General features: G+C 40.3%; 1 protein-coding gene across 3 annotated transcripts in view; it reads left to right on the top strand.

Moving 5' to 3' along the window:
* The window catches only part of LOC138982710 (carbonic anhydrase 3-like), a 46,334-nt gene extending 35,912 nt beyond the window's left edge, over positions 1-10,422 (top strand). For all 3 annotated transcript variants that reach the window (XM_070356037.1, XM_070356038.1, XM_070356039.1), the window contains 2 exons: positions 4,915-5,072; positions 6,559-10,422. In XM_070356037.1, coding sequence (XP_070212138.1) covers positions 4,915-5,072; positions 6,559-6,684 — 284 coding nt within the window. In that variant the 3' untranslated portion in view covers positions 6,685-10,422. The remainder of the gene's footprint in view (positions 1-4,914; positions 5,073-6,558) is intronic.
* Positions 10,423-13,565: the final 3,143 nt, after the last annotated feature.

The raw sequence follows: 13,565 nt of genomic DNA, 5'->3' as shown, positions 1-13,565 counted from the left end.
GAGAGAGAGAGAGAGAGAGAGAGAGAGAGAGAGAAAGAGAGAGAAAGAGAGAGAGCAAGCGAGCGTGACGTATTACGTAAGACTTGTGTGTTTATGACGTCTATAGCAGGAGAGAGTAATGACGTTTTGCGCGCTACGTATGACGTAAGACTTGTGTGTGTATGACGTTTTTTGCGAGAGAGATTAATGACGTTTTTTTGACGTGTTTTTTGCTGTGACGTATTTTCATTCACTTTTTTTTGATCTGTCGAAGGATCTATGATCCGAAACGTCATGTTTGTTTTTTGTTTTCAGTAAAGAATCAACTCATCACCGACTTCTTTTCTTATTTTTGGATACAAATTTGATTGTTCTTTGTCGTGACATGAAAAAGATTGTCCGTTTTAGCTGTTTTGATTTTAACGCATGAACCCTGCTTTTTTTTTTAATTTGATGGTGGGGGGGGGGGGGGTGTCTGTGTTGTAGGTTCCACTGTACAGACACTGCCTTGTGTCCAATCATTCTGTTTATTGAATAAGGTCGGGGAATGGATGGCCTTTCCAGTCGTATAACGGGTTTTACAATAAACGGTCTCATCACAGTGATCTGCACACAAACGGACCTGGCTAGTTTTTACTATGATGTGCAGGCCTGCTCAGTCTGGGCAGGTTTCACGGTATTGAGACATTCTATTGACTGCACAATGTGCTCTGATTTCTAACTTGCTGAACCAATTTTCTCAGTGTTTTTTTTTATATGCAATGCACAAATGTGTCATTTTGAATACAATTCTGAAAAAAAAAATCGTTTGAGTTGTTTTGTTGGCATTTTATGCACATGTGTTTGGTAGCGATCGTGTGAATCCTGACAGACACCATTTCCTTCTGCATGACAGAAGCCAACCATTGATGTGAAAATTGAAACGAAAAGGCACTCAATTCACACTGAATGGTCATATTTGATAGCAGAGCTGCAATATCTAACCATACAAACAAAAACAAAAGCACAAATATGAATTTTGAATTACATATTTTGCACACAAAAAATCGAATCGAGAACTGGAAGCTGTCTGTCCGAAAAACTAAGTCTTCACAGATAAACCAAGTAAGCTTATTTTACCACAAGAAATGATAACATGATTTTATTTTGACATTGAAAACACACCTTTATAGTCTGTACTTCATAGGAAAGCATTTACAATGACCGAAATTTCGCGAAATTCCGCGCCGTGTCCATTTCTTGGAATGTCCGACCGTCGTCTGTCAGGGGTTTCCAACGATCGCTACTTTCACTTTTGTTGTCATTTCCGGGCAATCCTATGCCGTATGTGACATATTACACACTTTTCACAGTTGAGGCCGAAGGCGGGATTTGTGATTATTTTTTTCAGGTGAGATTTTAATGTTTTTGTTGCCTTTTTGTCGAGTAATATGCCGTCTGTCAGCCAACGATCGCTACCACACGATCGCTACCTCTTCATGCTCGATCAAATTTTTAGCTTTTTCAATGATTATAGAAGTTTGATTAACGTTTCCTTTGCAGTTCTGGATCGGTAGGGTAAAGGTATCTAATTCCGACATAAGATCTTGGGGGTACCTAAATCAGACCGGTTTTCCAAGTCACATCAATGACGAGGTGCGCACGTCATCACAACAGAAGGAATGCCATTCATACACGGGTCATTTATGAACCGGTTGATGACGCGACTTTACGGACCAATCGTTTTGTCGCGAGAGTTATTTGCGTCATCGGCACCGCGGCGCGAAAATTTGCCTTGCAAGTGTCTTCTAAAGTTTTAACGTTGAGGGGGGAATCGAGACGAGGGTGTGGTGTATGTGTGTGTGTGTGCGTGTGTGTGTAGAGCGATTCAGACCAAACTACTGGATCGATCTTTATGAAATTTTACATGAGTGTTTCTGGGAATGATATCCCCGCATGTTTTTTTTCTGTTTTTTTGATACATACCTTTGATGACGTCATATCCGGCTTTTTGTAAAAGTTGAGGCGGCACTGTCACACCCTCATTTTTCAATCAAATTGATTGAAATTTTGGCCAAGCAATCATCGACGAAGGCCGGACTTCGGTATTGCATTTCAGCTTGTTGGCTTAAAAATTAATTTATGACTTTGGTCATTAAAAATCTGAAAATTGTAAAAAAAAAATAATAATTTATAAAACGATCCAAATTTATGTTCATCTTATTCTTCATCATTTTCTGATTCCAAAAACATATAAATATGTTATATTTGGATTAAAAACAAGCTTTAAAAATTAAAAATATAAACATTATGATCAAAATTAAAGGCACAGTAAGCCTCCCGTAAACCATCACAGATACGGTCAGGCTTTTACACACAGTACAAACACCCTTTCATTTAAACACTCACCGATTGAGAACATCCTAGGTGCCCTCCGTAAAGAGCGAACAATTTTCAAAGAATTTATTTTTGCGTGGTTTATCTTACCCCTGAGCCATTGTGAACTCGTGTCATCCAGTTTCCCTTTTTCACAATGTAGTCGTCAGTCAGTCATTTGAATGTGACTCGATGTGAGCTTATCTACAATAGCACGTTTTTATGCACGAAACAAACGGCTGTGGTTCACAAGAACTCTAGCGATGGCTTTTGACTGTTGAGAGGAACGGCGATATGCACTGAAAACCGTCGTCTGCGACGACCCTTGCGTGACCCTGCTTCCGGGCTTTTCTGATCTTGTCTTGATGAAAAACAAATTCTTTTATGATTAAAGAATGTTGTAACAAGCTGTCAATTTATTATTTAGATTTTAAAAGTTAGGTCTAGCGCAAAAACGCACTACGGTCCAAAAACATTCTGATAATCATCGATCCACGGCTATCGACAGTTTACATCGATAGAAGGGAAGTAACTCATTTTTGACCTGAGTTCAGAATGGGTCCAAAAGGTGTTCGAGACAATCTGCAAAATTAATTCTTTAAAAATTGCTCGCTCTTTACGTAGTTAGGGTACCCACAGATGTTCCCGTTTGGTGAGCGTTCAAATGGAAGGGTGTTTGTACTGTGTGTAAAAGCCTGACAGTATCTGTGATGGTTTACGGGAGGCTTACTGTCCGGGCGTGATTTCCGGTATCATATTCATAACAGCCGTCCCGGCCAGCACCAAAACGAGGCGCAATTGTTGTTTAGGAGAAGTCCACGAAAATAAATTCTTTGAAAATTTCTCACGCTCGACAGAAAGCAGCCAGGATGTTTCCGTTCGGTGAGCGTTCAAATGGAAGTATGCTTGTACTGTATGTAGACGCTCGGGGAGCTCTGTGATGGTTTACGGGAGGCTTACAGTGCCTTTACATTTTCGAAATCAATTTAAAAACACTTTCATCTTATTCCTTGTCGGTTCCTGATTCCAAAAACATATAGATATGATATGTTTGGATTAAAAACACGCTCAGAAAGTTAAAACGAAGAGAGGTACAGAAAAGCGTGCTATCCTTCTCAGCGCAACTACTACCCCGCTCTTCTTGTCAATTCCACTGCCGTTGCCACGAGCGGTGGACTGACGATGCTTCGAGTATACGGTCTTGCTGAAAAATTGCATTGCGTTCAGTTTCATTCTGTGAGTTCGACAGCTTGACTAAAGTTTGTATTTTCGCCTTACGCGACTTGTTCTTCTTTGTTTCTGTTTTTCGGCGGCATAATTGGATGACCAAGCAGGCACGGCTACCTACTAAAGTCGTGTTGAGGCAGCCTTTGTTTAGGGATCCTTCTATCTCCGCCCTCCCTATGTGAGGAGAGTAGTTAGGGTACCCACAGTCTTTGGTGGTAAGCCTTCAGTTTGTGTGCGTCACTTATGTGCGTGATTTTTGTTGTGTGTTTTTTCCACTTAAAATAAAAGTAGATTTGTTTAACATTCTGTATTCATATATATATGTATGCAATTGATTATTATTATTTTATATCAAAATGAGTGAGTGTCTTTTTATGAACAAAAAAGTGTTCCTTGTTAATGAAAGAAGGTATCTTGGCTCTTCTTGCCGTTTTCTAAATTAGGGGGTATCGATAGTATAAGTTTATTTCTGCCATTAAAAAAATGATAAAGAAGTACTTATCTGTTTTTATCTTGTACACACATAAATACACTTTCAAAACATGTGACTTTTGTTAGTGTATGGAGACCTTGAAATGTGGAAAAAAAACATTTCGCCGGCCGGTTTAGGTGAAAATGGCGTTCTGATCAAGGACAGCATCATGCAAACATACAGACAGCCTCAGGCAAGGAACTTTGTTGTGAAAATCTGTTATATGTTTAAACTTTATGTAAATCATTTAGTATTAGTGGTTTTCTGTCTTCTTTCTGGAGTTAGGCTTGCATCAAGTTTGTTTGATAGATTTTCACGTTTTGGGGGCAACTTTCGTTTCGCTTGATTTTCTATGGAAAATAAGACTCTGCGTATAATTTTTTTCTTTGTTTTGTGTGGTACCGATCCTAATTAATTACAGTAACATCCATGTTCACAGTATTTCACAGTTTTATGTTTGACTGGAAGTGTGAGAAAATGGGAAATGGCTGAAATCAATACCGTGAAACCTGCCTCTGGGCCAAAAATTAAAATCGCATAATTTCCGTCACAAGGGCAGATTGTAAGAAAAGGCTAGTAAAATAAAGTCCAGTTGAGTTCCGTTCAGGCAGTAGGTATAATGTCTTGTTTTTGACACACACACACACACACACACACATACGTACACACACACACACACACACACACACACACACATATACGTACACACACACACACACACACATACATACACACATACACACATACGTACACACACACACGCACACACACATACCCACACATATACACACACACACAGGCAGCACCATCTTTTTGTTTGTTTTTGCCAAGCACATCATTGTGGGGCTTTTAATAAATAGCATGCATCCGTCCACTCGCAGGCAGCACCATCTTGTTGGACCCTGTACCGTTGAACCTGTTGCTGCCCTTCAACACGGAAAAGTACTACCGCTACCAGGGCAGTCTGACCTCTCCCCCGTGCAATGAGGCCGTTACCTGGACTCTATTCAGGGACCCTGTCATCCTCTCGGATGACAAGGTCAGTCACCTAGTTTGGATTTTGAGGAGGGAGAGTGTTAATAGATTAGGGTGGGTACAGGGATGGGAGGAGGTCACCTAGTTTGGATTTTGAGGAGGGAGAGTGTTAATAGATTAGGGTGGGTACAGGGATGGGAGGAGGTCACCTAGTTTGGATTTTGAGGAGGGAAAGCGTTTATAGATTAGGGTGGGTACAGGGATGGGAGGAGGTCACCTAGTTTGGATTTTGAGGAGAGAGAGCGTTTATAGATTAGGGTGGGTACAGGGATGGGAGGAGGTCACCTAGTTTGGATTTTGAGGAGGGAGAGTGTTAATAGATTAGGGTGGGTACAGGGATGGGAGGAGGTCACCTAGTTTGGATTTTGAGGAGGGAGAGTGTTAATAGATTAGGGTGGGTACAGGGATGGGAGGAGGTCACCTAGTTTGGATTTTGAGGAGGGAGAGTGTTAATAGATTAGGGTGGGTACAGGGATGGGAGGAGGTCACCTAGTTTGGATTTTGAGGAGGGAGAGTGTTAATAGATTAGGGTGGGTACAGGGATGGGAGGAGGTCACCTAGTTTGGATTTTGAGGAGGGAGAGTGTTAATAGATGGGATTCGGTGGGGGTGGGGAAGGGATAGGGTTAGGGCAAAGGTGGATGTTTTTGGTGTGCGATATGTTGGAGAATGATGATTCGTGATTGTGTGTGTGTTTGTGTTTGTGTTTGTATGTGTGTGTGTGTGTGTGTGTTTGTGTATGTGTGTGTGTATGTGTGTGGGTGTGGGTGTGTATGTATGTTTGTGTTTGTATGTGTGTGTGTGTGTGTGTGTGTTTGTGTGTGTGTGTGTGTGTATGTGTGTGTATATGTGTGTATGTGTATGTGTGTGGGTGTGTATGTGTGTGTGGGTGTGGGGGTGTGTGTGTGTGTATGTGTGTGGGTGTGTATGTGTATGTATGTGTGTGTATGTGTGGGTGTGTATGTGTGTGGGTGTGTATGTGTGTGTGTGTGTGTGTATGTGTGTGGGTGTATGTGTGTATGTATGTGTGAGGGTGTGTATGTGTATGTGTGTGTGTGTGTATGTGTATGTGTGAGGGTGTGTATGTGTATGTGGGTGTGTATGTGTGAGGGTGTGTATGTGTGAGGGTGTGTATGTGTGAGGGTGTGTATGTGTGAGGGTGTGTATGTGTGAGGGTGTGTATGTGTGAGGGTGTGTATGTGTGAGGGTGTGTATGTGTGAGGGTGTGTATGTGTGAGGGTGTGTGTGTGTAAAGAATGAGTCTTGGGTGGTTGATTAAGGGTTGGGGATAGAAAGATATGGGAGGAGGTGAATGGTTGGACAGGTGAGATATGTGGGATGGGGTAGGGTACAAGGGATGGGGTAGGGGACAAGGGATAGGGGTAGGGGACAAGGGATGGGGTAGGGGTAGGGGACAAGGGACCATAGAGTGTGTGTAAGTGTGTCTGTCGATGGGTCTGTCCGTCTCTCATTTTGTCTGCATATCTACAGCTGGAAGCATTCCGTGGCCTGCAGGCACTGGAGCGAGACGAGATAACCAATGCACATTTACCAATGGTTGACAACTTCCGTCCCACCCAACCGCTCCACGGGAGAGAGATCAAGACCAGCTTCTAAGGGAGGCAATCCACACGCTGTGGACAAAGTACCTTCCGCTGGAAATGCACTCAATTTCTCATCACCACATATAGCCATCATGTCCTTGTATAATTCAAAGAGTTTATTTATAGCGTGTCCAACTTCTGTCATAGTTTTACTATATTTAAATCATGTAAGGGCATTTTATTTCTTGAAAATAATCCACACCGTTGTTATTTAATGTATATACTTCAATCTTCTGCTGAGTATGTTATCCGTTCTAGTGCGGACTGCAGAATGGAAACCGTATTGAAACCTTGGCTAATGATGATAATAATAAACATTTAAAAACATTGTGTGTGTTGATGAGGACCAAAAAAGGCTCATCTGTTTTGTAAAATATATCAGTCAGGTTATGTTTGTATATGGATCATTGAATTCAAACAATTGTTGATTGCCTAATGAATTCCAGCGTCGCTGACACGGGGAGCAAACACAGCATAAACTTCCCTCTGCGACATTATGTTATGATGAGCTACTTCCCTCTGCGACATTATGTTATGATGAGCTACTTCCCTCTGCGACATTATGTTATGATGAGCTACTTCCCTCTGCGACATTATGTTATGATGAGCTACTTCCCTCTGCGACATTATGTTATGATGAGCTACTTCCCTCTGCGACATTATGTTATGATGAGCCCCCCGCGGGTTAGGGGGAAGAATTTACCCGATGCTCCCCAGCATGTCGTAAGAGGCGACTAACGAATTCTGTTTCTCCTTTTACCCTTGTTAAGTGTTTCTTGTATAGAATATAGTCAATTTTTGTAAAGATTTTAGTCAAGCAGTATGTAAGAAATGTTATGTCCTTTGTACTGGAAACTTGCATTCTCCCAGTAAGGTAATATATTGTACTACGTTGCAAGCCCCTGGAGCAAATTTTTGATTAGTGCTTTTGTGAACAAGAAACAATTGACAAGTGGCTCTATCCCATTTCCCCCTTTCCCCGTCGCGATATAACCTTGAATGCTTGAAAACGACGTTAAACACCAAATAAAGAAAGAAAGAAAGATGTTATGATGAGCTAACTGTTGAGCCAGTGCATAATAGCATCAAACATGTGTATGCCAACATTTTTGTATTGACGCAAATGTGTTGCAGGGCAGAACACATTTGTCGAAAACGCTTATAGCCGATATCCAGAAATACCTTCACAACACATGTAGAACACGTGTCTGTCAACAAAATAAAGGATGTTCAAAAATAACTGTCGAGGGTTTAATTGTTTGTGGAAGAATTGTGTCCCTTTTGAAAAAGTGAGGCAAACTGCCCCGTTCCTTATCAGTGAATGAAAGCGATCATAGCGGCAGTACATAGTGAGCTCGCATAAGCATGGTTCGAAAGAATAAGGCACCGCATTGAACGGACACGATATATCATGCATACTCACTGTGCCTCTACTGAGGCGTCATCTCTCGCTTTTCAATATAAAATAATTTTCGTTATTCAGACTGGATATGACTTTCTCTTATCTATCGGTCCACTAAACAGACCTTGGATGGTTTGAGGGGTAATTTCAATTTGAGCATATATTATGTTCAACGTCAAACACGCTAAAACAATATATTTTTGGAATCAGAAAATGATAAGGAATATAGTCTTGTTCAAAAAAGAAAGAAATTGGTTATTTAACGGTTTTCTTCATTTTAAGCACATTTTCCCTTGTCATTGTTTTGATTTTGTTTATTATCAAAGTAGTATCTGATACATATTGTGAAAGTCAAGGGTACCAAACTGAAATGCAATCCCTTAGTCCGAATCCGGAAAAGATTGTGTGACAAAAAGTTCGATCATATATACTGAACTCCAAAAGAAACGCAAGTTAAGAGTTATTTAAGGTTTTGTTAAAATTCATGCACTAAAGGTGGGTTTCAGGGGAAAATTCTGCACGAGCATGAGTTAGCATAGTGTCCTGCACGTAGCCTGTGAAAATCATGTGTGCAGCGCCCAGAGTGCGCTCTCTGCAGCGTTCTGAAGATTGAGACTGTTTTTCGCTCGCGCAGCCCACACAAAAGCTGCCAGACCTGATTTTTTTCGTTAACAGTACTCAGCTCACACAAGGAACAAAAACCTGTCTCCGTCCACTGTCTGAAATCAGCCATTTGTACAGTAGAAGCATGCCAAGACTGAGCGCCATTGACCGGGAGAGAGCAATCGGGCGATTGCAAGCTGGAAATCGCCCAGCTGCCATTGCAAATGTCATGGGCGTGGCAACCTCGACCATCTGTCGTCTGTGGACCCGATTCCAAGCCAGCGGCAGCACCCGGGATGGCGCTAGAAGCGGACGACCTCGTGTGACTACTGCTCGCCAGGACCGGGTCATCTACCGTCAGCACCTGCGCCAACAGTTCCTCCCGGCTACAGAAACCTCCAGGAACACCGTCAACCGCCTGGTGCGCTCCATGAGAGCCAGATGTCAGCCCCTTATCAACGCCAATGGGGGACACACGCGTTACTGAGCCTGGCGGTGAAAACTTTCTTTCTGTAACGTTTTTTTTGTTTGTGACAATCAAAGAACATTGCCCCAAGATGCTTTGTACCAATTTTCGTGAAATTCGTTCGATTCGATCTCGTCAAAATGAAATGGCAAAGAATGAGATTAAATTTCTTAATCTTGCGTTTCTTTTGGAGTTCAGTATAGATGAAAACATGTCGCTGTGACAGTGTGTCCTCAACTTTTGCAAACGTGCAAATTTGACGTCATCAGTCCTATTAAAACTCGGACAAAAAACGCACAAGCAAAAGAAATGCCCTCAAAATTGTGTACATGTACATTAATGTTCATAAATATCCGTTGCTTTGCACACACACACACACGCACACACACACACACACACACACACACACACACACACACACACACACACACACACACACACACTGTTTTGAAGACAAAACAGATTACATGAAATGTGTATTTTCGTTCAGAATGACTTTTTTCCAGCGACAAACAGGAAGCACATACACACATGATTTCTGCCATGACTACTTTGTCCATATAAATGGGTGACAAGACTTGTATAAAGTTAGTTTCGCTGCGTGTACCTTTTTTCTTTTTCTCCCTGTACCGACAATAGTTTTCCAGGTGTCAAACTGAGAATAAAAGGTAGATTTCATACCTAAGCGACTGTAGATAATGTATTCTATTTCTATCTAATCGGGGTTCTAAGAAATAAAACAGCAATCTGATTTCATGAATAACGGACATATATCTTCTCGGCACTAATGAATACCAAAAGGGATGTCATCATTTGGGAGATGATTTGAATAAGTACACGTCCGCTACCCCCGCGGAGCTGATGGGCAATGCTTACATCACTAGAAACACGCCACGTGAAGACCGTAGAGATGCAGTTCACATTTGCCTAAACCGCCGTTCCGCTTCGTCGACCTCTCGTTTATTTTATGGCGCGGCCATGCGCGTGACCTTCCCATTGATTTAATTACCTCCCTTGCACGAGCTCCGCCATTAGCGAGATTTATGCGGGTCAGTTGTGGCGCCATTGGGTGCCGCCAGCGTTGGTCTGTAAAAAATACAGACTTGTTTCTGAACATTGCATTTTTTTGTTGATAGACAACCAAAGAAGTAGAATGTGTTTTGTGGGAAGCTACCCTTTTATGTTATTTCATATGTTCACCTTCACTCTGAAATAAATCCAGCTGCAAGAAAATCTGTTAAGATGAATTAAATCCAAGAAACAATGTATTATGAAGCAAAGGTCCTTTTGAATATTGTTGCTTTTGCTGGTATTTGTCAATGTTAGAACATTTCCAGATTCTATTGAATTTAAAATCATCTACTTTCTGTTCCTTTTCTTGTAACCTATGGTGGGTGTTCTTTGGTATATGTTTTAGTCGATATGTAATGATATTGGAACTCTTCAAAGTCATACGATTTTTTGCTTTGATGTTGCTTCTGTCATTTGTGTTGTTGTTTTTTTAACACTATTCTACTAACTACACTGTCAGGACAGGTGGGAGCAAAAACACTCAGTGGGAGTGCGCTTTTATTTGCTTGCAGATATAGACGAAAAGCCTTGGTCCGTTAAATCGTAGTGTTATGTCTTTTTCACATTCTTGATATATTGCTTTTGCTTTTGAATGCAGATTTAGATGAAAACGGCACTCCTGTTAATGTCTTCACCACACACCCACACACACACAAATAACCATTCAAATGTTCAAAATAGTTCATGTTTGTGTTCGTTCAATCATAAAAACTAAAAGAAATTCTAACCAGAATCGATCGATACATAAATGTTATTTGTATTTTTGACCAAAATATGACATTTGACACAGATCTCGACAGTCATGGTTAACCTCGACCGATATTAATTCAGTTAAAATGCGCCACTCTTTTTTATGACATCGCTAATTCTTTCATTTATATGTAGGTAATGGTGGGTTTTACTTTCAAGTTTATGATATTGCGGGAGAGGGGGGTCTTTCTGCTGATATGACATTTAATGATTTTATTTTGAATCAGATTGGCTTGTCTCTTGTGAAGGCATAACTTTGCTTTATCGTATGATCTGCTTCTTTACCTCAATTAGCTGAAGTAGATTATACGCTGCATTTGTCCCCTAGCAACCAGCATAATATCATGGAAATAAAGTCTCTGTTTTGCATAATTATAACGTTGTGTGCAAACATTTTATTACTCAGTAACAAACACTTTGCAATACTTTTGATTATGGAAACCTTTATCATTTTCTAAATAAGTAATACTTTTGTTTATGGAAACCTTTATCATTTTCTAAATAAGTAATACTTTTGTTTATGGAAACCTTTATCATTTTCTAAAAAAGTAATACTTTTGTTTATGGAAACCTTTATCATTTTCTAAATAAGTGACGAATTGCCATTTAAACAATATATGTACACTACCTCAACAAAGACAACAGTTTCAAAACATCTGTTATATAGATTTTACAAAATAAAACAGCACATCTTTGATATAGAATCTACAAAATAAAACAGCGCATCTTTGATATAGAATCTACAAAATAAAACAGCACATCTTTAATATAGAATCTACAAAATAAAACAGCACATCTTTGATATAGAATCTACAAAATAAAACAGCACATCTTTGATATAGAATCTACGAAATAAAACAGCACATCTTTGATATAGAATCTACAAAATAAAACAGCACATCTTGTTTGATATAGAATCTACAAAATAAAATAGCACATCTTTGATATATATTTCAAAAACTCTGCTTGTTAAAGGTCCTGTCAGAAGCTCACAGATTCGCGATCAAGCTCATTTCAATTCAATCAAAGACAATCTCGTTAGTTGAAGTACTGCTGACGAGTTTCTGCATTTATTCACAATTCAAAATTTGCTGTTGAAGCTCACAGACACACCTGGTGATAAATAGTCAAGCTGAACGCAACTTCAAAGAGGTCAAAGTTCACCCAGTGATTCAAGGCGAGTATATTAACTCTTGAACAAAATAATCTTCGATCAACCTCAAAACCAAAATCCTTTGTTAGCTGAACCTTTTCATCAAAAGAAAACTAAAATCAGAAATAAAGGCTTTCATGTTTGTTCATTTGGTTATGCTCAATACAAGTGTTCAATGCGAATTGGAACCGGCACGGTTGGCCTAGTGGTTATGCCGTCCGCCCCGTGATCGGGAGGTCGTGGGTTCGAACCCCGGCCGGGTCATACCTAAGACTTTAAAATTGGCAATCTAGTGGCTGCTCCGCCTGGCGTCTGGCATTATAGGGTGAGTGCTAGCTATAGGACTGGTTGGTCCGGTGTCAGAATAATGTGACTGGGTGGGTGAGACATGAAGCCTGTGCTGCGACTTCTGTCTTGTGTGTGGCGCACGTTAAATGTCAAAGCAGCACCGCCCTGATATGGCCCTTCGTGGTCGGCTGGGCGTTAAGCAAACAAGAAAGCAAAACAAGTCGCGTAAGGCGAAATTACAACATTTAGTCAAGCTGTCGAACTAACAGAATGAAACTGAACTCACTGCATTTTTACAGCAAGAGCGTATACTCGTAGCATCGTCAGTCCACCGCTCGATGCAATGGCAGTGAAATTGACAAGAAGAGCGGGGTAGTAGTTGCGCTGAGAAGGATAGCACGCTTTTCTTTATCTCTATTCTTTTTAACTTTCTGAGCGTGTTTTTAATCCAAACATATCACATCTATATGTTTTTGGAATCAGAAACCCACAAGGAATAAGATGAAATTGTTTTTAAATCGATTTCGGAAATTTTATTTTAATAATAATATTTGTATTTTTAATTTTCAGAGCTTGTTTTTAATCCAAATATAACATATTTATATGTTTTTGGAATCAGAAAATGATGAATAATAAGATAAACGTAAATTTGGATCGTTTTAAAAAAAAATTTTTTTTTTTACAATTTTCAGATTTTTAATGACCAAAGTCATTAATTAATTTTTAAGCCACCAAGCTGAAATGCAATACCGAAGTCCGGCCTTCGTCGAAGATTGCTGGGCCAAAATTTCTATCAATTTGATTGAAAAATGAGGGTGTGACAGTGCCGCCTCAACTTTTACAAAAAGCCGGATATGACGTCATCAAAGATATTTATCGAAAAAAAGAAAAAAACGTCCGGGGATATCATTCCCAGGAACTCTCATGTCAAATTTCATAAAGATCGGTCCAGTAGTTTGGTCTGAATCGCTCTACACACACACACACACAGACAGACACACACACACACACACACACACACACACACACACACACAGACACATACACCACGACCCTCGTCTCGATTCCCCCCTCTACGTTAAAACATTTAGTCAAAACTTGACTAAATGTAAAACAAGTCGCGTTAGGCGAAATTACTACATTTAGTCAAGCTGTGGAACT

The sequence above is a fragment of the Littorina saxatilis genome, linkage group LG12 (assembly GCF_037325665.1).
Source record: "Littorina saxatilis isolate snail1 linkage group LG12, US_GU_Lsax_2.0, whole genome shotgun sequence".
NCBI lineage: Eukaryota > Metazoa > Mollusca > Gastropoda > Littorinimorpha > Littorinidae > Littorina > Littorina saxatilis.
Note: the sequence above shows the minus strand (reverse complement) of the source record. Positions and strands in the feature narration are given on the sequence as shown.